The sequence below is a fragment of the Eubalaena glacialis genome, chromosome 13, assembly GCF_028564815.1.
Source record: "Eubalaena glacialis isolate mEubGla1 chromosome 13, mEubGla1.1.hap2.+ XY, whole genome shotgun sequence".
NCBI classification, from domain to species: domain Eukaryota; kingdom Metazoa; phylum Chordata; class Mammalia; order Artiodactyla; family Balaenidae; genus Eubalaena; species Eubalaena glacialis.
In genome coordinates this window covers 90724431-90752140 of record NC_083728.1, presented here as the reverse complement: position 1 = coordinate 90752140, position 27710 = coordinate 90724431, and the positions used below count along the sequence as shown (strand labels likewise).

Here is a 27710-nt window from a genome sequence, read left to right as displayed (position 1 = left end):
CTTGGGGGAAATGACAGATTCCAGGTTTTGGGCAGAGAAGTTGAAGGTAAGTCTGGGGTAACTTGGCCTATTAGAAAGCCAGGATGTGCTCAAAGACTAATGGAGTCATGCTAAAAAGACACAGGTGCATCTTAAGAGGCTCCTACTGGTCAAATTTAGGATAATTCAGTTTCAAAAAGAAAAAAATTATAACTGATTATAAAGCACCACTTACACAAAACCTTTATGTCTACAGAGATTTAAAAAAGAGCACAGGGCTTCCCTGGTGGCTCAATGGTTAAGAATCCGCCTGCCAATGCAGGGGACACGGGTTTGAGCCCTGGTCCGGGAAGATCCCACATGCTGCGGAGCAACTAAACCCGTGCGCCACGACTACCGAGGCTGCTCTCTAGAGCCCACGAGCCTCAACTACTGAAGCCCGCACACCTAGAGCTTGTGCTCTGTAGTAAGAGAAGCCACCGCAATGAGAAGCCCGCGCACCGCAACGAAGAGTAGCCCTTGCTCACATCAACCAGAGAAAGCCCGCGCGCAGCAACGAAGACCCAACTCAGCCAAAAATAAATAAATTAATTAATAAATTAATAAATTAAAAAAAAAAAACACAAGAAAAAAAGGCAAAATCTTCCTTACAGCAGAATGTCAGATAATAATCTAGGTGGTGGATACAGGGTGTTCACTTTATAGTCTTTCAACTTTTTATGTTCAAAAATTACAGGGGGAAAAAAATCAGTAACATTAAAAAAAAAAGTAAGTGGGGGACTGTTCTAAATTAAAAAGCTAAAAAGATAAACAAATACATTTGAAACCTTGATTCCATCTTGGTTTAAAAAACTGGTAACAGTGCCTGCCTCTGGACGGAGGGGGAGAGATAGGGCTGCCAATGGCACCAACAGTGCCTTCGTATGAATTAGAAAAATGTACCTCCTCTGGGCTGCTAACCTCAGAAAGAGGGCCCTTCCCTCTTGGTCAAGGCAGCCAGCTCCCACTCGCACCCTTGCTGAGTTCTACAGTACAGAATATAATCTTTGAGGACACAGGTTTAGTATCCACCTTTAATTACAATAATCTGTATTAATTAGCCAAAAATTTGATCAAGTTCAATACCTATTGCTCTTTACAAATTTACAACTGTTCCACCTCTGCATACTAGAAGGAGGTGAAAGAGTATAAGAGGAAAGAGACTATTTTTCATTTTGTATTCTTTGGGACACTTTTATTTTTTAAAAAACATATTGATCATCTTTATAATGAAAACTAAAGAAAACACTTCCATACCTTTCTCCAAATAGGCAGAGGGGCTACAGAATACTTTGTTACAAATATAGGGAAGAATATGTCTTTAACATCCTGACCAAAACATGGGTAGTATCAATGCTAAGAATTAACTAAACATTTTAATTCTGTAACCATGCATGATTCTACACAAGATCCAGAAAACAGTCTGTACACGACTAAAATTACAACTCTTCTAATAGGATGATTCAAAAAGACATAATGCTAACTGAAGCCAGCCAGCCACAAAAGGACAAATATTGTGTGATTCCACTTACATGAGGTCTCTAGAGGAGCCAAATTCATAGAGACAGAAAGTAAACCAGTGGTTGGCACGCGCTCGGGAGAGGGAGTGGGGACAGGTTCAGTTCGAGAAGATGAAAAAGTTCTGGAGATGGATGGTGGTGATGGTTGTGCAAAAATGTAAATATACTTAATGCCACTGAACTGTACACTTACAAATGGTTAAAATGTTTTATGTATATTTTACCACAATAAAAAAAAAAGAAAGAAAAAAAGCATGGTGGTATACTTACACATTCAAATCATAGTAATTTTTCAAATGAATTATTTCCTCAATATACCCATGTGCTACATCTGGAAATCTTACTTCCTAGAAGGGAATAAAAAACATTATTTATATTTCATTCCCTGGAATGGTTTCAAATTGCAATAAAAACCAGATGGCAAAAAGTACATAAAATGACTAAAGACTAGAAAAGGACTGTAAAGCAGTTTTGTGTCTGGCTTAAACCTTCACACAAGGTGCCCAGATTTATCTGTCTACATAGAATATGGAATTTAGAAAGGTACGTAGAGATCACCTGGTCCTCTGCCCCCATTCTGCATATCTATTCTATAGTCTTTCAATAAATATTGAACATCTCCGCCCAAGCAAAGGAAGTCTAAAGACGAATAAAACACTTTCTAATGTATACCCTCAAGAAGCACACAATCTAGTAGACCAGATGAAAAAACCTGGGGGAAGAAGGGTTAAAAGACTGTTCCAAGGCAAACAGCAGCCCACAGAGCCCTGCATGACTTTCTAGGTCAGTGCTATCTAACAGAATTTGGTACAAAGATGGAAATGTTCTATTCTGTGCTTTCCAACACGGTAGCTGTTCAGCCCCATGTGGCTACTGAGCACTTAAAATATGACTGGTGCCACCAGAAATGAAATTTAAATTTTATTTAATTGTAAGACATTTAAATTTAAACAGCCAAATGAAGCTACTGTATTGGACAGTGTAGCTCTAGGTAATCTTATAAACCTGCTTTAAGGGTTTGAAGTTGGAGTTAACTCAATTCCTTTTTAAAAACTGCGGGGACTGCTCATATGACAGCGTAAGGGCAACCATGATCTGCAGCTAGAATCCCAGAGGGCTTGCTGAGGGTTTAAGCATACATTCAGGAATCCTGATTCAATTTTCAAATCTTCAGTTTCTCTCCTTCTAGTCTACAAATCTAGGAAATTCAGAAAATGAAGTCCACACACACAAGTAATACTTTTGCAATAAAAGGAAATTCAGTATACTTAGTGTGTATAATTATTTACATATCAAAATAAAACTTACTGTTTCTTTCACTAATAGTGCAATGAGTTCTTGGTCTACGTCAGGAGCTTCTTGCCCCCAAAGGTTTTCCAAATTGGGCTCCTGAGATCCTTGCAGTGGAAAGGCTGGACCTGGCTCTTCATCATCTATTGCTAACTGTTGGTCTTCAAGCTCTCCCAGAGGATGGGCAGGCTGAGGAGAAGAAGGGCCTGGAATCCCATCCTGCTGGGGTTCTGGTCTTGGAAAAGCCGGTCTTGGAAAAGCTGACCCTGAGGGTTCATGCTGATACAACAGTGGGCCCAGTTCTACTTCAGGCTGCCGCTCCTGAGGCACAACCTGGTTTGTTATCTTACGGGGCTGTTGGTTCAGAGACTGGAAGTAAGGATGGTCTAACCAGCAGTCTTCTTCGATGGCCTGGTCATCTAGGATATCAGTTGATTCTCCGAGGTTTGATAAAAGCTCTGTCTCTGAGTCTTCAGATGACTGGTTCTGAGTGTCCAAAGGATCACTTTCTGGAAAAAGAAGGCTACCTTCTTTCAGGATAATGATTTTCTGCTCTGCTCTGTGGTTGACAATGTCATTTGTTACTTGGTTATGACTTGGTCCAGGCTTGGGTTCTCTTTCTGTTTGTCCACTTGGCTTAATGAATTCAGAAACTCCAGGAGGCCCAAGATCTAGAAATTCACCGTAGTTATCCTCAGAATTATCCTGTGCCCCAGAACCAAACAACGAGCTGTTACACACAGAAAAAAAGCCGTTCTTATCTGATTCAAAGGCTGCTCTAGACTTTTTAGGCCTTTCTTCTCCCCATCTTTTGAGATCTTGCCACTGGGCAGCTGGTTTGATGAGATTGGGTCGTGATGTCTGAGGTTTATTTGTCTAAGAAAAAATGAAATTTTAATAATAATTCAATTTTTTTCCTGTGTCTATACCTCCCTATGTACTTATATTGAGCTTCTGAGGTACGACAGGAAAGAAACAAAAACAAAAACACCCTCCCCCATGAGACCTATTCTTCACATTTATCTTAACACTGAAATTTGGTCACACTATAGTAACTGTAAGAATCAGAGCAGCCATTCATTGATCGAAGCATGACTTATAGTTTGAATTATAATTTCACATGAGACCAGTAAAACAAAAATAACTGCATAGTAGAGAAAATAATGAAAGAATGACAACACAGTAGAGGAATGAGAAATGTTCAACAGACACACGAAAAGCAGCTAAATCTCATTAGTAATTCAGCAAAATGCAAATTAAAACAAGGTACCCCCCCCCAAGACTGGCAAACAATTTTGAGTTAGATAACTTTTTAGTTAGCATTGGTACAGATGTGGGAAAACTCATACTATCATTCGTTGCTTGTGAATTTAGGAAAGCAATTTGGTATTACTTATTTTTTTAAAAATGTATATCCTTATGATTTGTCAATATCATTTTTCAATATCTATTCTATAAACCCTTACGTATCCAAAGGAGGCATATTCACTGCCACACTGCTTGCAACATAAAAAGAAAAACACTGGAGACACTCTGAAGTTTGTTCCTAAGTGAATAGTTAAGTAAACTATTATTTATCTGCTCTACAAAATACTCTCCAACTCTCCACCCCTCCAAGAGGTAGCTCTATATGTAATGAAATGGAAACCTCACCAATAAACGTTATTATGTGAAGAAAAGTTACAAAACAATACATACACAGACTGATTCTATTCTTTAAAAAAATCAAAACACAGACATAGACATACCATTTCTAAAAGCATACACACACACACACACGCACACGCGAATACATATGAATTCAAAGAAAAAGATCTGGAAGGACACATGCCAAACTAGTGACAACAGTTCCTCTGGGAAACCTCTGGGGCAGAAGGGGCTGGTGAAGACAGACTTCAGTTTTATCTGTATTGTTTCAATTTCTATAGAGAACACAATCATATGTTATTTATAAATTTAAAAAGTGGAATGCCCAATTTTAAGGTAGCAGAATAAAGATGTCTCTGATCCTTCTCTTCTCTGAAATCACCCCAATCCAGAGAGGAGAATGAGACACAGAACTGAAAATCTTTGATAAAACCAGCAGACATCTGTGATCCCAAATCACAATATATATGAGAAGGAGCTGATAAATGTAGTGAGGGAAGTCTAACCAGATTTTAGGAAAGGCAGAGAAAGCTTCAGAAAGGCTGAGTTTTCCAAAGTAGGTGGTGTGGCCTGGCGGGCAAAACCAACTCCTTGCTTGGAAGAATGGGAACCTCCACTCCATTTGGCAGCAAGGATGTTCTGAGGAGGTTAGACTGAATGAAGACACACGTCTCTGCTGGAGGTAGGCTGTCAGTGAGGCAGGAGGGAGAGAACTTTGAACTGGGCTGCTCTGAAACTGGCAGTATCTGCCAGGCAGTAAGAAAGAAAGAAGCATACGTGCATGTAAGCACACCTCCCCCACCCACCACCACCCCAATGTCCTCTGTCATAGGAAGAATTCCTGCTAGCCAAGAATAGTGCCTGAGCCTTTCCCCAACATAAATGCCTGCAAAGAGCTGGTCCAGGAAAACTTCAAATGCATTCAAAGTTGAGTAGTGATAAAAAACAACCAGTACAGAAACTATATTAAGATACCTAACTATTGAAAAAAGAAGTGGTAGATGAGCAACACATATGATAAAATCAGTACTACACAGTGAATGAAATGAGAAAAGAGAGAAGCAAGAACACAAAGAAGTAATGAAATAATTAGCTATTTAATATAAATGTTCTAAATCATGGTTTTGTAGAAATAAGGTAACCATCAAAAGTTGGGAGGGGAAATGGAGAAGCTGAGGGTCAAAAGATACACTTAAAGCTAATAAATCAACATATAAGGACATATGTAAGGACAGCAGTTGAAAGTATAAAAGCAAGTACTAGAAGAACTAAAAACAAACAAAAAAACCTAAGGATAAAAACCTTTCAAATTATCAGCAAGGACACATGCCCCCAATAGAAATAAAATAAAACCTCAATGAAATTTCTAAAAATCTTTTATGTTCTGGTATAATGTTATAAGTCATAATCCTAGTTATTACTTTAAAATGTATATCTCAGAAATAACTAATTTTCTTGTCAACTGCATTATTATGAACTTTCATCAAATCTTTAACCGTGGTCATTTTTAAGTCTTTTGTCATTTACAGACAGTTCTGGGTGTACTCTGATGCTTTTGTAAATGTGTTCCTATAAAAGGGTTTCATCTTCAGGAAATTCATGGAAAAGACTCGGACAAGTACAGGTTTCTGGTACCTGACTGTACTGCTGAACTGAATGAATAAGCATTTTCAGAACTCTAATGAAAAACTGATGAGCTCATAAAAGTGCTAACAAAAGATCAAGATGAAAAAAAAAATTAATTACGTGGGACTGAGTGAACTGATGAGGATGAGTATAATTTTTGTGACTTTCTGTTTGAATTTAAAAAAAAAGAAAAAATCCCACAAGGACTCAGAGGCAAAGAATATACAAATCAATTTTTACTGCAAAGTAAAGGAGCTGTTACAGTGGAGGATTACTGGACTGAATGTCAATATTATGACATAGTATGAGTGTGTTTCATGTTTGGTAATTGCAATCATTGTTGCTTCTGTTGTGGTCATCCATGTACAATGCTTGGTGTCAGTCTATTTATCTCTTGTAAAAATAAAATACAGTGTGTGTGAAAAAAAAAACAAACTATATAGTAGAAAATGAAAATCTATAAGATCCCAAAAAAAAAAAAAAAAAATGCAGGGAATATAGTGAAAGATCATTTTTAAAAGCAATAAAAATATAAAGCATATTAAACACTATGAGAGAACTAAAAACAAAGTATAATGGTCACATTAATAAATATAAATTAGATCAATTCACCTATTTAATTTAAAAGTCTCTTTAAATAGAACCACTAGGCAAAACCCAACTACATAATCAACTACAGGCATACCTCAGAGATACTGCAGGTTTGGTTCCAGACCACCGCAATAAAGCGAGTATCCCAATAAAGCAAGTCTCATGAAGTTTTTGGTCTCCCAGTGCATAGAAAAGTTATGTTTACACTATACCATAGTCTATTAAGTGTGCAATGGCATTATGGTTAAAAAAAATGTACATATTTAATTTTTTAAAATGCTATTGGAAAAATGGTGCCAAAAGACTTGCTCAATGCGAGGTTGCTACAAACCTGCAATTTGTTTAAAAAAACAAAAAAAAACCCAGCAATATCTGCAAAGCACAGTAAAAAGAGACATACCTGTATACAATCAAGAGTTACTAGAGGGCTTCCCTGGTGGCGCAGTGGTTGAGAATCTGCCTGCCAATGCAGGGGACATGGGTTCGAGCCCTGGTCTGGGAAGATCCCACATGCCGCGGAGCAACTAGGCCCGTGCGCCACAACTACTGAGCCCGCGCGTCTGGAGCCTGTGCTCCGCAGCAAGAGAGGCCGCGATAATGAGAGGCCCGCGCACCGCGATGAAGAGTGGCCCCCCACTTGCCGCAACTAAAGAAAGCCCTCGCACAGAAACGAAGACCCAGCACAGCCATAAATAATTAATAAGTAAATAAATAAATAAATAAATAAATAAAGGGGGGGGGGGAAAGAGTTACTAGACCACTGTGATTCAGAAAGCACGTGGACAAAGACACCAAAGTGGATTTCTGATTCTAGTAATGGCATGCTAGATCATTCAGATCAACCCTTCTACTGAGTAAAAGCAGAAACCCTGGTCAAAATATCAAAGCAAAACCAAAACATCTACTTGAAGGCCTCAGGACCCAGGAGGAAGAAATCCAACAAAATAAACTACTTTTCTTCTACAGATGCATTTGCCAATCCCAGACCTGGATGAAGAATGAGAAGATTGAACAAAACCTTTGGTATCTTTTTTGAGGAGCTAAGTGCACAAAATCGGAATTCAGAACTCACCATGGGGAGGAGTTCTGGTAAATCTCAAGCTCTAGGGTCATTCCTTGAAGGGTACACCACTGAAGTTAGGGTAAACCGGAAATATGCTGGACCTCCCAGAAGCTGAATCCTAGTTTCAATAGTTTAAATCCCTGGATCTGAGTTTCCTGGTCTCCCAAACCTTCTTTGAGAAACAAATATATCTTTCTTCTTTGAAGAAAGATAACATCACCTAGAACCTCAAAATTTTCATATATAGTGATACTACTACTCAACAAAAAATAACCAGGCATATAAGAAGTTCATGCAACATAATAGAAAACCAAAACCAAGAGAAGTAATAGACAACAGAAACAAATCTACAGTGATTTCAAATAGTGAAGTTATCAGACATGGATTCTAAAATAACATGCTTAGCATGTTTAAGGAAATAAAAGACTAGATTGAAAGTTTCACCAGAGAACTAGAAACTGTTACAAAGAAAGAAAAAAAATAAACTATCAAATGGAAATTCCAGAATGTAAAAATACAGTAACTGAGATCAGGAATCAATGGATCGGTGCACAGCATTTTAAATAAACACAGTTGAAAAGAAAAATTAGTGAACGGAAAGACAGGTCAGAAGAAAGTAGCCAGAATAATGCATAGAGACACAAAATGATTGAAAATTAGATAAGAGAATAGGAGACATATAATACAGTGAAAAGGTTTTACCCAACTATGTAACTAAAGTTCTAGAAAAAGAGAGAGATAAGAAGCAATATCTGAAGATAAAATACAAATATTCAAGCAGAACAGCAGCTTGATTTCATTTCTGAAGATCTAAACCGGATAATTAAAAAAAAATCCAAACGGAGACCTAGATACAGCAATAGAAGACTGCAGAAATCAAATACAAAGATAAAAATTTAAAGCAGCAGCACACACTGCTTTCAAAAGGAAAAAATAAGACTGACTGACTTTTCAACAGAAAAATGGAAGCCAGATGGATAAACAACAAGGTCCCACTGAATAGCACAGAGAACTATATCAATATCTTATGATAAACCATAATGGAAAAGAATATAAAAAATATATATATGTATAACTGAATCACTTTGCTGTATAGCAGTAATTAACACAACATTGTAAATCAACTATATTTCAATTAAATAAATAAATCAAAGAAAAAGAAAAATGGAAGCAAAAAATACTGGAATAGTATCTTCCTCGTGTTAAAAGAAAATAACTGCCACATTGAATTCTATACTCAATGAAAATATCAGACTTACTATAAAGAAAATCCTAAGGAGTGTTGTTTAGGTAGAGTAAAAATAATCTCTGTTTTAAGGCCAGAGATGCAGAAAGGAATGAAGACCAACATAAAAAGGTAAGAATCTGGAGAAGGTAAAGTGATTACTGATTGTTTAAAACAATGTATACAGGGGCTTCCCTGGTGGCACAGTGGTTAAGAATCCACCTGCCAATGCAGGGGACACGGGTTCGAGCCCTGGTCCGGGAAGATCCCACATGCCACAGAGCAACTAAGCCAGTGCGCCACAACTGCTGAGCCTGCGCTCTAGAGCCCGTGAGCCACAACTACTGAGCCCGTGTGCCACAACTACTGAGCCTGCACTCTAGAGCCCATGCTCTGCAACAAGAGAAGCCACCGCAATGAGAAGCCCGCGCACCGCAACAAAGAGGAGCTCCCGCTCTCCACAACTAGAGAAAGCCAGCGCACAGCAACGAAGACCCAATGCAGCCAAAAATAAATAAATAAAATAAATTTTAAAAAATGTATACAGAATTAAAATATATTAAAAAACCCAGTATTTAAGTTGGGAGGTGAACAAATAGAGTGAAAGTGTTTTAAAGTCTTTACAATCCTCAGAAGGAGTTTAAAACACTAATAAACATTAGTGCTGAGGCCTCTATGATGTGAGGAAGCCTGAACTAGCCTTTAAAATAGACCATATGGGGGGACTTCCCTGGTGGTCTAGTGGTTAGGACTTCGCACTTCCACTGTAGGAGTCGCGGGTTCGATCCCTAGTTGGGGAACTAAGATCCCGCATGCCACACGGTGTGGCCAAAAAAAAAAGTTAAAATAGGTCATATGTAGCATTAGACATGATACCAAAACAAGTGACAAAGGAAAAAGATAAACTGAACTTCAAAGTTTAAAACTTTTGGGCTTAAAGGATACTATCAAAAAAGTAAAAAGACAATTCACAAAACTAGAAAAAATATCCACAAATCAAGACATCTGATAAGGTATAGTATTCAGAATATATAAAGATTCAATAATAAGAAGACAACACACTTTAAAAATGAGCAAAGGGTGACTTCCCTGATGGCGCAGTGTTTAAGAATCCGCCTGCCAATGCAGGGGACAGGGGTTCGAGCTCTGGTCCGGGAAAAGCCCATATGCCGCAGAATAACTAAGCCCATGTGTCACAACTACTGAGCCTGCGTTCTAGAGCCTGTGAGCCACAACTACTGAGCCCACGTGCCACAACTACTGAAGCCCGCACGCCTAGAGCCCATGCTCCGCAACAAGAGAAGCCACTGCAATGAGAATCCCGCGCACGGCAACGAAGAGTAGCCCCCGCACGATGCAAGTAGAGAAAGCCAGTGCACAGCAACGAAGACCCAATGCAACAAAAAATAAAATTAAAACAAAACAAAACAAAACAAAACCAACCAGCAAAGGATCTGCATAGACATTTCTCCAAAGATATACAAATGGCCAATAAGCATATGAAAAGAGGCCAACATCATTAGCCATCGGGAAATGCAAATCAAAATCATAATGAGATACTGCTTCACAACCATGAAGTTGGCTGTAATAAAAAAGATAAACAGCAATTATTGGTGAGAATATGGAGAAGTTGGAACACTCACACTGCTGGTAGGAATGTAAAATGGTGCTACTACTATGGAAAACAGTCTGGGAGAGTAAAATACAGAGTTACCTTGTGATCCAGCAATTCCATTCCTAGGTATATACCTGCTATGGTCTATACTCCCTCTGCCTCCAAATTCATATGTTGAAATCCTAATCACCAAAGGTAATGGCAGCAGTAGGGGGAGTCTTTGGGAGGTGCTAAGTCATGAGGGTAGAACCCTCATGAATGGGATTAGTGCCTTTATAGAAGAGGCTCCAAGGAGATTCCTAGCTCCTTCCACCATGTGAGGACACAGTGAGAAAGTGTCAGCTATGAACCAGGAAGAGGACCTTTACATGATCATGCTGGAGTCTTGATCTTGAACTTCCCAGCCTGCAGAAGTGTGAGCAATAAATTTCTGTTGTAAGCTACCCAGTCTGTGGTATTTTGTTATAGCAGCCCAAATGGACTAAGACAATACTCAAGAGAAACGAAAACATACGTCCACAGAAAAACTTCTACATGAATGTTCATAGCAGCATTATTCATTATTCATAATCACAAAAAAGTGGAAGCAACTCAAATGTCCATCAATTGATGAAAGGCTAAACAAGATGTGGTATATCCACACAATGGAATATTATTCAGCAGTAGAAAGGAGTGAAGTACCGATTCATCCTACATCACAGATGACCTTGAAAATGTTATGATAAATGAAAGAAGCTGGTCACAAAGGACCAAATAGTATATGATTCTGTTCATATAAAATGTCTAGAATAGGCAAATCTATAGAGTCAGAAGTGGTTGGTAGTTCTTAGGACTGGGTGGAAGAGAAGAAGGGAGGAGGGAAGATAATGGTTAGCTCATCAAATCAAGAAAAAAGGCTAAAAAAACACAACTACACTAAAATAGAAAAGGAAAATGGAGGAACCATAGGTTCAGAGTAAGTAGAAAGAACAGGCTATTTTGTTTAACTCTATTAAATACATTAAAAAACGCTGAAGAAACAAATGATTTTCTAGAAAAATATCAGGGACCAAAACAGATACTGAAAGCAACAGAAATCTAGACATGTCAATCACCAAAGAAGCTGAAACAGTTTCAAAGAACCGTCCTCCATGAAAAGAAATAGCCCAGATGCCTTTAGGGTAAGCTCTACCAAATCTTTAAAGAACAGGTAACTCCAACATTATTTAAAATATTTTATCAGAGCACAGAAAAAGAAAGAAAACTTCTAGACTCTTCATAAAGTCAGAATAATGTTTATAAAAAATTTGTCAAGGACAGCCCAGGCACACACACACCCCTATGGGCCAATCTCACTCAGATCTATGGAGAAAACCCTAAATAAAATCTTAGCAAATAGAATCTAAAAGCACATTACCATCATATTGTAATACCATTACCAAGCAAAGTCTGTCCAGAGACAAAATAATTTACCACATTAACAGATTTTTAAAAAATCACATAATAATCTCCACAGATGCTGAGATTGAATTTGATAGAATTCTACATTTACTCATTAATAAAAACTTGAAATAAAGTAGATAGCTACTTCCTTAACATAATTTAAAAACGGTATCTCAAGCAAAAAGTCACCATCACACTTAAGAAAAAATATTAAAAGTATTCCCATTTATGTCAGTGGCTATTTTTCTTATTTCTATTACCGCTATTACTTAAAAATTTTGAGGACTTATCACAATATAATTAGACAAGTATAAAAACTGGAAAGGAAGAAACTGTAAGTATCACTATTTACAGATGGACCAGATACCATTCCTTGGGTCAACTGAGAAATGACTACAGACAATAAAAACAAGCTGACTGATTATGAAATTAATATAAAAACCAACAGACTTTTAAATTAAAAAAAACAAAGGTTAAAAAGGTACACAGAAGAAAAGATGCCATTTACAAAAGCAAGAGAAAAGATAAAATAACCAGGAACAACCTTAAAAATGTTTAAGATCTATAGTAAGAAAAATTCAAAATGCTCTGGCTGAGGAATATAAAAGAAGGTTAGACTGAAAGACAAAACTTGTTCTTAGTTAGAAAGGGTCAATATTATAAAAATTGTTCTATAACAATAAAATATGTTTTAAATTAAACAAACTATCTACCTATCTTTTGGAATTAGAAAAGCTGATCTTAAAATTTGCATTAAAATATAAGCACAAAATATCCTGGATGAGTCTGAAAAATGTAGAGTAATAAGGGGAGATGGGCACTACCTGATATTAAGATACATTATAAGGACATAGTAATTACAACACTGTGGACTAGTACATAAAGAGTCAAAGCAATAGTGCAGAAGTTAAGTTCAGAAATAGACCAAAACATATGGTTTCTGACTTCTAAGCTAAGGGGACATCAGGCAGGGTATAAAAGAGGCTGTTCTCAGAAATGTAGAACAAGTGCAAACAAACAGTGCTACAAGTGTAGCACAAGAGGTGCTCTCAGCTGTTCTACAAGGCCCCTACCCACTACTGAGTGGCTGAAGAATCAGATTATTAACTTGCAATATGCCTCATCACGGTAAGTTTTAGAAAACTCACTTCCGCCAGGATGACATCATCATCCAGGTCCTCTTCATCATGCTGCTGAGGAGCTGGGGTGACCAGCATTGGAACCCCTTCCTCATCAGAGGAGTCAGATATGGTGATGGGTCCATCTCTGAGATTGATCCAGTCTAAAAGTAGGCAGAGAACACTGTTAGGAGGAGGTGGGCATAATCACATTGTCCTTTAATTCAACTTTGGCATGAAAAGGGTCAAGCCTAAAGCCAAGTTTACAGGTATTGGAGTGTTAACATCTCCTCAAGCAGCACATGCACCCAAGCATTAAAATGAGCCATTTTTCCGTGCTGATCTTTGCCAATAATTCATTTTGGGAATCACCAGAGAAAACCTGACAATTATTATGCTCAAGATTATCAACTTTTTCTTATACTAGACTGGAGGAATCTGTTGATAAAATCTTGACTGCTCATTTCTTAAAAGTGAAATCATGGCCTCCCATCTCACCTCTATTCTTCCAAAGGAATATAAAACACTGCTTTATTCAAACTGATAGGTCTGAAAAAACTGTCACTCAGAAACAGTAAAATTTTCACTTAATATTTAAAATATTAAAATTTGCTCACCTTAGACACAAACCTTAAGTATCACTTATGCAAACATATTTCAGTGTTTTAGTCAAACACCCATTTATCATCTATGACAGTAAGCACTTTAACTTTCCTGTTTCCTTTTAAATATAACTAGAGTTAAACTAACCATCTATTGATAGATGTAATAATTCTGTTAAAGGTCTCCAAGTCCTTTTATTCATTTGAAGACAAAGCACGTTTGATATGAATTACTGGATAACACAAATTAATAATTCCTCCATTAAAGCTCTAATATTTTTCTCAAGGTTAATGCCTCATGTATTTTTATGTTACCTAACAATTTGAAAAGCAATATAAAACCAATTATCTCATTTCATTCCTGTAACAGGGCTGTGGTAATGCCAAGATAGTAGTTTAAAACAGGTACATCCACAGGATCTAAGGTCAGACTGCCTGGATTCCAGTCTCAGCTCTACCACATACTAGCTATACGATGATTATTTACTTCTTTAGGCATCCATTTCCTCAACATTAAAGAAAGGCTAACAACACTGCCTACTTCAAATAGCTGTATTATCTAAAATGCTTGTTTATTATAGTACTTGACACACAGTGAAGTTGCCTGATTTTAAGTCCAATGCTACCTACACAGAAACAACCAACTGAACTGAGGGCCTGCAGAAGTATATTATAGAGGATTTCTCTTAAACTTGCATAATAAATCCAAGTGATTATCACCATCACCTGCTGAAACCCTACTAAAATGATAGTAAAGGAACTTTTAAAAAGTATAACCTCTTAAGTACACAAAGAAGAGAAAAGGAGATAATAGCCAGCAAGAGATTTAAATAAAATTCTGGAAAACAGCAGATTTACACATGGCAAGAGCTCTAGAAGAGTGGATAAGGCTCAAACCCACAGCCTGCAGCGGGGGCGGCCAATCAGAGGTGGCCTAATTCATGTTGCAGAATCGTAGATTTCCCTGAATAACTGTTCTCAATTCCTGTATGCCTTTGGTCATTTCCAGTCTTTAAATGGTTATTTTAGACAATTCTGTCTAATTTTACCGTTGATTTTGGGGAGAAGATTTGCCAAGCTTCTCACTCAGCCATTCCAGAAGACCCACACTGTGGAGGTCCATTCTGAAGAGCCACTGAGGCAGAGAGTCACTAGACACCAGGCCAAGAGAGGAAAGGGGTGTCACTGGAACAGCCATAATGAGTAAGACCCTGGCTGCCTTCTGCCGCTTGGCTCCCTGAATGCTGGCAAACAGTCTTAGATTCCACATTCAAGACACTGTAGATTCCTCTCTGGAAGAACTGGCCCAAGAAAAAGACACAGACAACAACCGTGGGGCACCCAGCGAAAAAGCTGGTTTTAAACCTATCACCTTACAGTGAAGCCCAATGGTTGACAAGATACTCCCCAATATACCACATGTAAACACATTAGCTTTTTTTTTTTTTTTTTTTTTTTATTTATTTATTTTATTTATTTATTTTTGGCTGTGTTGGGTCTTTGTTGCTGTGCACGGGCTTTTCTCTAGTTGCGGCGAGTGGGGGCTACTCTTCGTTGCGGTGCACGGGCTTCTTATTGCAGTGGCTTCTCTTGTTGCAGAGCATGGGCTCTAGGCACGCAGGCTTCAGTAGTTGCAGCACTCAGGCTCAGTAGTTGTAGCGCATGGGGCTTAGTTGCTCTGCAGCATGTGGGATCTTCCCAGACCAGGGATCAAACCCGTGTCTCCTGCATTGGCAGGCGGATTCTCAACCACTGCGCCACCAGGGAAGCCCCCACATTAGCTTTTAAAAATATACTTTAAAATTTTAAAGTATAACAGAGCAAAGGCTATGAATTAACACAAAAGGCCCATACCCGTATGACCATCACAAAGGTTCGTAAATACATTTCTTGCACGTTAGTAGCCTAAACTACTCACATTAGTTCCTGAAAATACATTCTTTCGATTCTGGCTTCCTTGCAAATAACATGTCTGAGATATATCCATGTTGTTGCATGTCACAGTATGTAGTTTTCTTTGCTGTATGTAATTTACTATATGAATATATCGTAAGTTACTTATTCTTCTGTTGACAGACATTTGGGTTGGTTCCAGTCTTGCCTGTTTTGGATAATGCTGTTATGAACATTCTTGTATATGTATCTTGATAGACTCATTTCAGTTGGGTACATTCTAAGAGAAGTGCTGAGCCACAGGGAAAACGTATGTTCAATTTTAGTGGACAATGCCAACCAACTTTCCAAATTGTCTGTGCCGATTTACACTCCCACTAGCAGTGCATGACCTTGAAACTTGTTTTGTGGCTCAAAATGTCAATTTTGGTAAACACATTGGGTGCAACATTCAATATATGTTTGTTTGCTTATTTATTTATTTAAAACATCTTTATTGGAGTATAATTGCTTTACAATGGTATGTTAGTTTCTGCCCTATAACAAAGTGAATCAGCTATACATATACATATATCCCCATCTCTCCTCCCTCCCACCCTCCCCATCCCACCCTTCTAGGTGGTCACAAAGCACCAAGCTGATCTCCCTGTGCTATGCGGCTGCTTCCCACTAGCTATCTATTTTACATTTGGTAGTATATATTAGTCCATGCCACTCTCTCACTTCGTCCCAGCTTACCCTTCCCCCTCCCCATGTCCTCAAGTCCATTCTCTACATCTGCATCTTTATTCCTGTCCTGCCCCTAGGTTCTTCATAACCATTTTTTTTTTTAGATTGCATATATATGTGTTAGCATACGGTATTTGTTTTTCTCTTTCTGACTTACTTCACTCTGTACGACAGACTCTAGGTCCATCCACCTCACTACAAATTACTCAATTTCATTTCTTTTTATGGCTGAGTAATACTCCATTGTATATATGTGCCACATCTTCTTTATCCATTCATCTGTCAATGGACCCTTAAGTTGCTTCCATGTCCTGGCTATTGTAAATAGAGCTGCAATGAATATTGTGGTACATGACTCTTTTTGAATTATGGTTTTCTCAGGGTATATGCCCAGTAGTGGGATTGCTGGGTCGTATGGTAGTTCTCTTTTTAGTTTTTTAAGGAACCTCCATACTGTTCTCCATAGTGGCTGTATCATTTTACATTCCCACCAACAGTGCAAGAGGGTTCCCTTTTCTCCACACCCTCTCCAGCATTTATTGTTTGTGGATTTTTTGAGGATGGCCATTCTGACTGGTGTGAAGTAACACCTCATTGTAGTTTTGATTTGCATTTCTCTGATGATTAGTGATGTTGAGCATTCTTTCATGTGTTTGTTGGCTATCTGTATATCTTCTTTGGAGAAATGTCTACTTAGGTCTTCTGCCTATTTTTGGATTGGGTTGTTTGTTTTTTTGATATTGAGCTGCACAAGCCGCTTGTAAATTTTGGAGATTAACCCTCTGTTAGTTGCTTCATTTGCAAATATTTTCTCCCATTCTGAGGGTTGTCTTTTCGTCTTGTTTATGGTTTCCTTTGCTGTGCAAAAGCTTTTAAGTTTCATTAGGTCCCATTTGTTTATTTTTGTTTTTATTTTCATTACTCTAGGAGGTGGGTCAAAAAAGATCTTGCTGTGGTTTATGTCAAAGAGTGTTCTTCCTATGTTTTCCTCTAAGAGTTTTATAGTGTCCAGTCTTACATTTAGGTCTCGAATCCATTTTGAGTTTATTTTTGTGTATGGTGTTAGGGAGTGTTCTAATATCATTCTTTTACATGTAGCTGTCCAGTTTTCCCAGCACCACTTATTGAAGAGGCTTTGTTCCACTGTATATTCTTGCCTCCTTTATCAAAAATAAGGTGACCATATGTGTGTGGGTTTATCTCTGGGCTTTCTATCCTGTTCCATTGATCTGTATTTCTGTTTTTGTGCCAGTACCATACTGTCTTGATTACTGCAGCTTTATAGTATAGTCTGAAGTCAGGGAGCCTGATTCCTCCAGCTCTGTTTTTCTTTCTCAAGATTGCTTTGGCTATTCGGGGTCTTTTGTGTATCCATACAAATTTTAAGATTTTTTTGTTCTAGTTCTGTGAAAAATGCCACCGGTAGTTTGATAGAGATTGCACTGAATCTGTATATTGCTTTGGGTAGTATAGTCATTTTCACAATGTTGTTTCTTCCAATCCAAGAACATGGTATATCTCTCCATCTGTTTGTAACATCTTTAATTTCTTTCATCAGTGTCTTATAGTTTTCTGCATACAGGTCTTTTGTCTCCTTAGGTAGGTTTATTCCTAGGTATTTTATTCTTTTGGTTGCAATGGTAAATGGGAGTGTTTCCTTAATTTCTCTTTCAGATTTTTCATCATTAGTGTATAGGAATGCAAGAGATTTCTGTGCATTAATTTTGTATCCTGCTACTTTACCAAATTCATTGATTAGCTCTCGTAGTTTTCTGGTAGCATCTTTAGGATTCTCTATGTATAGTATCATGTCATCTGCAAACAGTGACAGCTTTACTTCTTCTTTTCCGATTTGTATTGCTTTTATTTCTTTTTCTTCTCTGATTGCTGTGGCTAAAACTTCCAAAACTATGTTGAATAACAGTGGTGAGAGTGGGCAACCTTGTTTTGTTCCTGATCTTAGTGGAAATGGTTTCAGTTTTTCACCATTGAGAACAATGTTGGCTGTGGGATTGTCATATATGATCTTTATTATGTTGAGGTAAGTTCCCTCTATGCTTACTTTCTGGAGAGTTTTTATCATAAATGGGTGTTGAATTTTGTCAAAAGCTTTTTCTGCATCTATTGAGATGATCATATGGTTTTTATCCTTCAATTTGTTAATATGGTGTATCACATTGATTGATTTGTATATATTGAACAATCCTTGCATTCCTGGGATAAACCCCACTTGACCATGGTGTATGATCCTTTTAATGTGCTGTTGGATTGTTTGCTAGTATTTTGTTGAGGATTTTTGCATCTATGTTCATCAGTGATATTGGCCTGTAGTTTTCTTTCTTTGTGACATCTTTGTCTGGTTTTGGTATCAGGGTGATGGTGGCCTCTTAGAATGAGTTTGGGAGTGTTCCTCCCTCTGCTATATTTTGGAAGAGTTTGAGAAGGATAGGTGTTAGCTCTTCTCTAAATGTTTGATAGAATTCGCCTGTGAAGCCATCTGGTTCTGGGCTTTTGTTTTTTGGAAGATTTTTAATCACAGTCTCAATTTCAGTGCTTGTGATTAGTCTGTTTATATTTTCTATCTCTTCCTGGTTCAGTCTCAGAAGGTTGTGTTTTTCTAAGAATTTGTCCAGTTCTTCCAGTTTGTCCATTTTATTGGCATATAGCTGCTTGTAGTAATCTCTCATGATCCTTTGTATTTCTGCAGTGTCAGTTGTTACTTCTCCTTTTTCATTTCTAATGCTATTGATTTGAGTCTTCTCCCTTTTTTGCTTGATGAGTCTGGCTAATGGTTTATCAATTTTGTTTATCTTCTCAAAGAACCAGCTTTTAGTTTTATTGATCTTTGCTATCGTTTCCTTCATTTCTTTTTCATTTATTTCTGATCTGATCTTTATGATTTCTTTCCTTCTGCTAACTTTGGGGTTTTTTTCTTCTTCTTTCTCTAATTGCTTTAGGTGTAAGGTTAGGTTGTTTATTTGAGATGTTTCTTGTTTCTTGAGGTAGGACTGTATTGCTATAAGCTTCCCTCTTAGAACTGCTTTTGCTGCATCCCATAGGTTTTGGGTCGCTGTGTTCTCATTGTCATTTGTTTCTAGGTATTTTCTGATTTCCTCTTTGATTTCTTCAGTGATCTCTTGGTTATTAAGTAGTGTATTGTTTAGCCTCCATGTATTTGTATTTTTTGCAGATTTTTTCCTGTAATTGATATCTAGTCTCATAGCATTGTGATCGGAAAAGATACTTGATACGATATCAATTTTCTTAAATTTACCAAGGCTTGATTTGTGACCCAAGATATGATCTATCCTGGAGAATGTTCCATGAACACTTGAGAAGAAAGTGTATTCTGTTGGTTTTGGATGGAATGTCCTATTAATATCAATTAAGTCCATCTTGTTTAATGTGTCATTTAAAGCTTGTGTTTCCTTATTTTCATGTTGGATGATCTGTCCATTAGTGAAAGTGGGGTGTTAAAGTCCCCTACTATGATTGTGTTACTGTCGATTTCCCCTTTTATGGCTGTTAGCATTTGCCTTATGTATTGAGGTGCTCCTATGTTGGGAGCATAAATATTTACAATTGTTATATCTTCCTTCTTGGATTGATCCCTTGATCATTATGTAGTGCCCTTCTTTGTCTCTTGTATTAGTCTTTTAAGTCTATTTTGTCTGATATGAGAACTGCTACTCCAGCTTTCTTTTGATTTCCATTTGCATGGAATATCTTTTTCCATCCCCTCACTTTCAGTCTGTATGTGTCCCTAGGTCTGAAGTGGGTCTCTTGTAGACAGCATATATACGGGTCTTGTTTTTGTATCCATTCAGCCAGTCTATGTCTTTTGGTTGGAGCACTTAATCCATTTACATTTAAGGTAATTATCGATATGTATGTTCTTACTACCATTTCCTTGATTGTTCTGGGTTTGTTATTGTAGGTCTTTTCCTTCTCTTGTGTTTCCTGCCTAGAGAAGTTCCTTTAGCATTTATTGTACAGCTGGTTTGGTGGTGCTGAATTCTCTTAGCTTTTGCTTGTTTGTAAAGGTTTTAATTTCTCCATCGAATCTGAATGAGATCCTTGCTGGGTAATCTTGGTTGTAGGTTTTTCCCTTTCATCACTTTAAATATGTCCTGCCACTCCCTTCTGGCTTGCAGAGTTTCTGCTGAAAGATCAGCTGTTAACCTGACAAGGGGATCAGCTGTTAACATACAAGGGATTCCCTTGTATATTATTTGTTGTTTTTCCCTTGCTTCTTTTAATACTTTTTCTTTGTATTTAATTTTTGATAGTTTGATTAATATGTGTCTTGGAGTGTTTCTCCTTGGATTTATCTTGTATGGGACTCTCTGCACTTCCTGGATGTGATTAACTCTTTCCTTTCCCATATTAGGGAAGTTTTCAACTATAATCTCTACAAGTATTTTCTCAGTCCCTTTCTTTTTCTCTTTTCTGGGACCCCTATAATTCAAATGCTGGTGTGTTTAATGTTGTCCCAGAGGTCTCTGAGACTGTCCTCAGTTCTTTTCATTCTTTTTTCTTTATTCTGCTCTGCAGTAGTTATTTCCACTATTTTATCTTCCAGGTCACTTATCCATTCTTCTGTCTCAGTTATTTTGCTACTGACTCCTTCTAGAGAATTTTTAATTTCATTTATTGTGTTGTTCATCATTGTTTGTTTGCTCTTTAGTTCTTCTAGGTCCTTGTTAAATGTTTCTTGTATTTTCTCCATTCTATTTCCAAGATTTTGGATCATCTTCACTCTCATTATTCTGAATTCTTTTTCAGGTAGACTGACTATTTCCTCTTCATTTGTTTGGTCTGGTGGGTTTTTACCTTGCTCTTTCATCTGCTGTGTTTCTCTCTCTTCTCATTTTGCTTAACTTACTGTGTTTGGGGTCTCCTTTTCGCAGGCTGCAGGTTTGTAGTTCTCGCTGTTTTTGGTGTCTGCCCCCAGTGGCTAAGGTTGGTTCAGTGGGTTGTGTAGGCTTCCTGGTGGAGGGGACTGGTGCCTGTGTTCTGGAGAAAGAGGCTAGATCTTGTCTTTCTGGTGGGCAGGACCGCATCCGATGGTGTGTTTTGGGGTGTCTGTGACCTTATTATGATTTTAGGCAGCCTCTCTGTTAATGGGTGGGGTTGTGTTCCTGTCTTGCTAGTTGTTTGGCATAGGGTGTCCAGCACTGTAGCTTGCTGGTCGTTGAGTGGAGCTGGGTCTTGGCATTGAGATGGAGATCTCTGGGAGAGCTTTCGCTGTTTAATATTACATGGAGCCAGGAGGTCTCTGGTGGACCAACATCCTGAACTTGGCTCTCCCACCTCAGAGACACAGGCCTGACACCCAGCCAGAGCACCAAGACCCTGTGAGCCACGTGGCTCAGAAGAAAAGGGAGAAAAAAAGAAAGAAAGAAAGAAAAAATAAATAAAATAAAATAGTTATTAAAATAAAAAATAAATAATAATTATTAAAAATAAAAAAATTAAAAGTTAAAAAAAAAAAAAGGACAGACAGAACCCTAGGACAGTTGGTAAAAGCAAAGCTATACAGACAAAATCACACAAAGAAGCATACACATACAAACTCACAAAAAGAGAAAAAGGAGTAAAATATATATATCGTTGCTCCCAAAGTCCACCGCCTCAATTTTGGGATGAGGGTGTCTATTCAGGCATTCCACAGATGCAGGGTACATCAAGTTGAGTGTGGCGATATAATCCGCTGCTCCTGAGGCTGCTGGGAGAGATTTCCCTTTCTCTTCTTTGTTCGCACAGCTCCTGGGGTTCAGCTTTGGATTTGGGCCCGCCTCTGCGTGTAGGTCACCTGAGGGTGTCTGTTCTTCGCTCAGACAGGACGGGGTTAAAGTAGCAGCTGATTAGGGGGCTCTGGCTCACTCAGGCCGGGGGGAGGGAGGGGTACAGAATGTGGGGCGAGCCACGGTGGCAGAGGCTGGTGTGACGTTTCAACAGCCTGAGGTGCGCCGTGTGTTCTCCCGGGCAAGTTGTCCTTGGATCATGGGACCCTGGCAGTGGCAGGCTGCACAGGCTCCCGGGAGGGGAGGTGTGGACAGTGACCTGTGCTCGCACACAGGCTTCTTGGTGTCTGTAACAGCAGCCTTAGCGTCTCATGCCCGTCTCTGGGGTCCACGCTGATAGCCACAGCTCGCGCCTGTCTCTGGAGCTCGTTTAGGCGGTGATCTGAATCCCCTCTCCTTGCGCACCCCAAAACAATGGTCTCTCGCCTCTTAGGCAGGTCCAGACTTTTTCCTGGACTCCCTCCCGGCTAACTGTGGCACACTAGCCCCCTTCAGGCTGTGTTCATGCAGTCGACCCCAGTCCTCTCCCTGGGATCTGACCTCCGGAGCCTGAGCCTCAGCTCCCAGCCCCCGCCCACCCCAGCGGGTGTGCACACAAGCCTCTCAGGCTGGTGAGTGCTGGTCGGCACCCATCCTCTGTGCGGGAATCTCTCCACTTTGCCCTCTGCACCCCTGTTGCTGTGCTCTCCTCTGTGGCTCTGAAGCTTCCACCCCCCCCCCCACGCCCCGTCTCCACCAGTGAAGGGGCTTCCTAGTGTGTGAAAACTTTTCCTCCTTCACAGCTCCCTCCCAGTGGTGCAGGTCCCGACCCTATTCTTTTGTCTGTTTTTCCTTTTTTCTTTTGTCCTACCCAGGTACGTGGGGAGTTTCTTGCCTTTTGGGAAGTCTGAGGTCTTCTGCCAGCATTCAGTAGGTGTTCTGTAGAAGTTGTTCCACATGTAGATGTAGTTTTGATGTATTTGTGGGGAGGAAGACGATCTCCATGTCTCACTCCTCTGCCATCTTGAAGGTCTCTCTGTACTCACACTCTGGGTGTATGACTGTTGTCTCCTTTTCTTCACATCCCAGGGCTCTTTGCTCAAAAAAGGTGACCAGGTTCAGCTTAGAGACAGCAACACCTGGTGCGCGGCCTGGACAGCAGACAGGGTTTCAGCCACCGGGATCTGTCCCGAGTACAGTGGCAATCCCATATATGTTTATTATGTCAAGTTTGTTGATCGTGTTCTTCCAGTGTTCCATATTCATACAAATGTTTCTGTGTGCTTGGTCTCTCTCAGTTATTGAAAGAAACATGTTAAAATCTCCCATTTTGACTGTAGATTTGTCCAACTCTCCTTTTAGTTCTGTCAATTTTTTCTTTGTATATTTTGATACCATATTACTACTCTGTAGAGATTAGAATTGTTCTATCTTCCCAGACTCTATCTTTCCCAGAATTCTTTAACTTTATTAACACTTCTGGCTGGATTGTCTACTTTATCTGATAATATATAGACTTAACAGCTCTGTTTTGAGGGCTACTATTTGCATAATGTATCTTTTTTTTAATTCTTGTACTTTTAACCTTTCCTTATTTTACCTTTATGTATTTAAAAAATTTTATTTATTTATTTATTTATTTATTTATGGCTGTGTTGGGTCTTCGTTTCTGTGCGAGGGCTTTCTCTAGTTGCGGCAAGTGGGGGCCACTCTTCATCGCGGTGCGCGGGCCTCTCACTATCGCGGTCTCTCTTGTTGCGGAGCACAGGCTCCAGACGCGCAGGCTCAGCAATTGTGGCTCACGGGCCTAGTCGCTCCGCGGCATGTGGGATCTTCCCAGACCAGGGCTCGAACCCGTGTCCCCTGCATTGGCAGGCAGATTCTCAACCACTGCGCCACCAGGTAAGCCCTATTTTACCTTTATTTTTAAGGTTATCTTCACCGGATATAGAATTCTAGGTGAATACTATTCAGTAATTAAAAGGGATTGAATTACTGATACATGCAACAACATGGATGAATCTAAAAATTATGCTGTGCAGAAAAATTCAGGACAAACAGTAAACACTGTATGATTCCATTTATATGAAACTGTATAGTGACAAAAAGCAAATCAGTGGTTTCCTTAGTTCAGGAGTGGGGTGAGGACTACCTGCAAAGGGGCATATAGGAATCTTTCTGGATATGTTCTACATCATGATTGAGGTGGTGGTTATATGGGTATATTCATTTTTCAAAACTCACTTAACTATACACTTATAATGTGTATAGTTCCTCACACATTCCTCACGACAAAATTCCTCACGATGGGTGCAAAATACACAAAACGTGTCCAACAGAAATATATACCTCTAAAGCTGATGATTTCCCAGAAGAAATTAGTTGCTCTTAAAGAAACTTTGTTGAAGTATATTTAAGACCCAGTTAAAAAAACAATCACAATATTAATTTGATATACATGTTCAGAAAATTTGGAAATGATCATACGTACAAATTACAGGTAGGATTTAAAACTTCTTAAATCACAATAAATTATGGCTACAGTCACTACCAAGTTAGAATACACATTAATAAAATCCTAAAAAACTCAGTATTTCTTTTGTTTTCATAATTTGCATAGCTTAAACAAATTTATTTTTCTCAATTTATTTCCTTAATAAAATTTGCTCAATTTTAAATGATCTGAAAACCATATATATATAATTTACCTTCTGCTGGAAAAAAAAAAAACTTTTTCATAAGCACAAAATATTATCAACGGGAAAACACACAAAAAATGGTATAACTTTTTCCATGGAATTTATACTTATGATCTTTTCCTACTCATCAGCATAACGTTTTTCCTTTTAGTCTAGATGTAACGGTGAATTACGATCTGATAGGAAATTTCATATGCATTTAAGAATCTTAGAGAAATGTAGGCTCCCTTCCCTTTATGAATCAATGAATTTCCCCCAATTTTAAACTGTAAAGTCAAAGAATACACATCCTAAAATTCCTTGTAAGGCTAAACCAGAATCTTCTGGCAAAAACGAAATTAAGTATTGTATGAGGGACCAGAAGTGCTTAGCAGCAGATTCAGTACTTTCAGAATGTACAGGTCTGGAGGAGCACTCCTCTGCAATCACCATTCCTTCAAAAACTGAGGAACTACCACAGTTCCCATACTCCTACCCCTTAAGATCTAATCTACTTGTGATAGAAGATTCTTAAACTTCATTCATGCCAGCAGGAATCACCATTTGACACACAATTCTAGTCTGACGAGTCCATTTAAACCTGATGTCCTGAGATCTAAAAACGAAACGTCTCTGGGTTTTACATGGTGCAGAACAGATTCATTTCAAAGACAATATAACTGTAACACTAAGGGAAAAAGCAATGATGAAAGAGAGAAAGTGAGAACACTTACCTCGTCCCCGGTGGCAGTGGAAGTTGTTCAAGTGAATTACCTCTTCATTGTTGTTTCCCTCTGCCATTTTCCAATGCAGACATACACCTATGTGCTTGCTAATATCTAAACATGGTGACTACCTGTTCCAAAGAGTCTGAAAAAGAAAAAAAAAAAATTAAGAATAAGGGAATATCAAAACTCTTCCCACATACCTGATCAAAGTAGCATTCTAAGCCTATCGTGAAAACACCACTAAAAAGAAAAATAGGGGCTTCCCTGGTGGCACAGTGGTTAAGAATCCGCCTGCCAATGCAGGGAACACGGCTTCAAGTCCTGGTCTGGGAAGATCCCACATGCTGTGGAGCAACTAAGCCCGTGTGCCACAACAACTGAGCCTGCGCTCTAGGGCCCGCGTGCCACAACTACTGAAGCCTGCGTGCCTAGAGACCATGCTCCACAACAAGAGAAGCTCCCCGCTTGCCACAACTAGAGAAAACCCACGCACAACAATGAAGACCCCGTGCAATCAAAAAAATAAAATAAAGTAAAATAAAGACGTGTATCTATAGCAGCTTATATAAAATAAATAAATAAATAAATAAAACCCTAACAGAAGAAAAAAAATGGAAATAAAAAAACTATTACTGCAAAAGAACATACAAAAGAACACACAAAAGATCAGCAAAGGATCAAAAAACAGACAGGACGTATATTTTAAAAAAGTAAAATTAAACCGGAAAAATTAAAAAAAGGAACTAAAAAACATTTTTCAAGAAGTAAAATCAGGGCTTCCCTGGTGGTGCAGTGGTTAAGATTCTGCCTGCCAATGCAGGGGACTCAGGTTCGAGCCCTGGTCCGGGAACATCCCACATGCCGGGCAGCAACTAAGCCCACGTGCACAACTACTGAAGCCCGCGCGCCTACAGCCTGTGCTCCACGACGAGAGAGGCCACCGCAGCGAGAGGCCTGCGCACCGCAATGAAGAGTAGCCCCACTCACCACAACTAGAGAAAGCCCTCATACAGCAATGAAGACCCAAAGCAGCCATAAATAAATAAATAAATAAATTTTTATATATATGTATAAAAAAAAGTAAAATTAAAAACTCAATCACAGCAACCTATGGAATGGGTGAAAATATCTGCAAATCATAACCCCTAATACGGTGCTAAAATCCACAATATATAAAGAACTCACAGAGATCAATGGCAAAAACCCCAAATAATCCAATTTTAAAAAATGGGCAAAGGACCTAAATAGACATTTTCCCAAATAAGATACTCAAATGGCCAACAGGTATATTAAAAGGTGCTCAACAGCACTAAACATCAGGGAAATGCAAATCAAAATCACCTCTGCCTGTCAGAATGGCTATCATTCATTCAAAAACTCATTGTTATGAGCAATAACAATGCTAGCAGGATGTGGAAAAAAGGGAACCTTTGTACACTGTTGGTGGGATTATAAGTTGGAACAGCCACTAAGGAAAACAATATGGAGGTGCCTCAAAAATTTTAAAATAGAACTATGACATGATCCAGCAATTCCACTTCTGAGTATATATCTGAAGGAAATGAAATATCTTGATACTTTGAAGATATCTGCTCTGCCATGTTCACTGCATCACTATTTATAATAGCCAAAACATGAAAGCAATCTAAGTGTCCACTGACAGATGAATGGGTAAAGAAAATAGAATACTATTCAACTACAAAAAAGAAGGAAATCCTGACATCTGAGACAACATGGATTGACCCTGAGAGCATACTAGGTGAAATAAGTCCGATAGAGAAAGACAAATTCTGTATGATCTCACTTACATGTGGAATCTAAAAACAAACAAAAAACCCAAAACTATTAAAAAAAATACTCAGAAAAAGAGATCAGATTTGTGTTTACAAGAGGTGGGGGAATTGGATGAAGGTGGTCAAAAGGTAAAACTTCCAGGTATAAGATAAACAAGTACTAGGGATGTAATGTACAGCATGGGGACTAAGGCTAACACTGCTATCTGGTACATTTGAAAGTTGCTAAGAAGGTAAACCCTAAAAGTTCTCATCATAGGAAGAAAAAATTTTTTTCTTTTTTCTTTTGGTACCTATATGGATGGATGTTAACTAAACTTATTGCGGTAATCATTTCACAGTGTAAGTCAAATCATTATGCTATAC

The 27710-nt window shown here is 38.6% G+C and overlaps 1 protein-coding gene across 5 annotated transcripts in view; it reads right to left on the bottom strand.

Annotated features, from left to right (window-relative positions):
• Positions 1-27710, bottom strand: part of RNF216 (ring finger protein 216) — a 169325-nt gene that overhangs the window by 123826 nt on the left and 17789 nt on the right. For 4 of the 5 annotated variants that reach the window (XM_061208521.1, XM_061208523.1, XM_061208525.1 and 1 more), the window contains exons 2-5: positions 25558-25693; positions 13166-13299; positions 2847-3704; positions 1809-1885 (exon numbers count right to left, since the gene is read on the bottom strand). In XM_061208521.1, the coding sequence (XP_061064504.1) occupies positions 1809-1885; positions 2847-3704; positions 13166-13299; positions 25558-25624 (1136 nt within the window). In that variant the 5' untranslated portion in view covers positions 25625-25693. The remainder of the gene's footprint in view (positions 1-1808; positions 1886-2846; positions 3705-13165; positions 13300-25557; positions 25694-27710) is intronic. The other variant, XM_061208522.1, reaches the window with a different exon arrangement.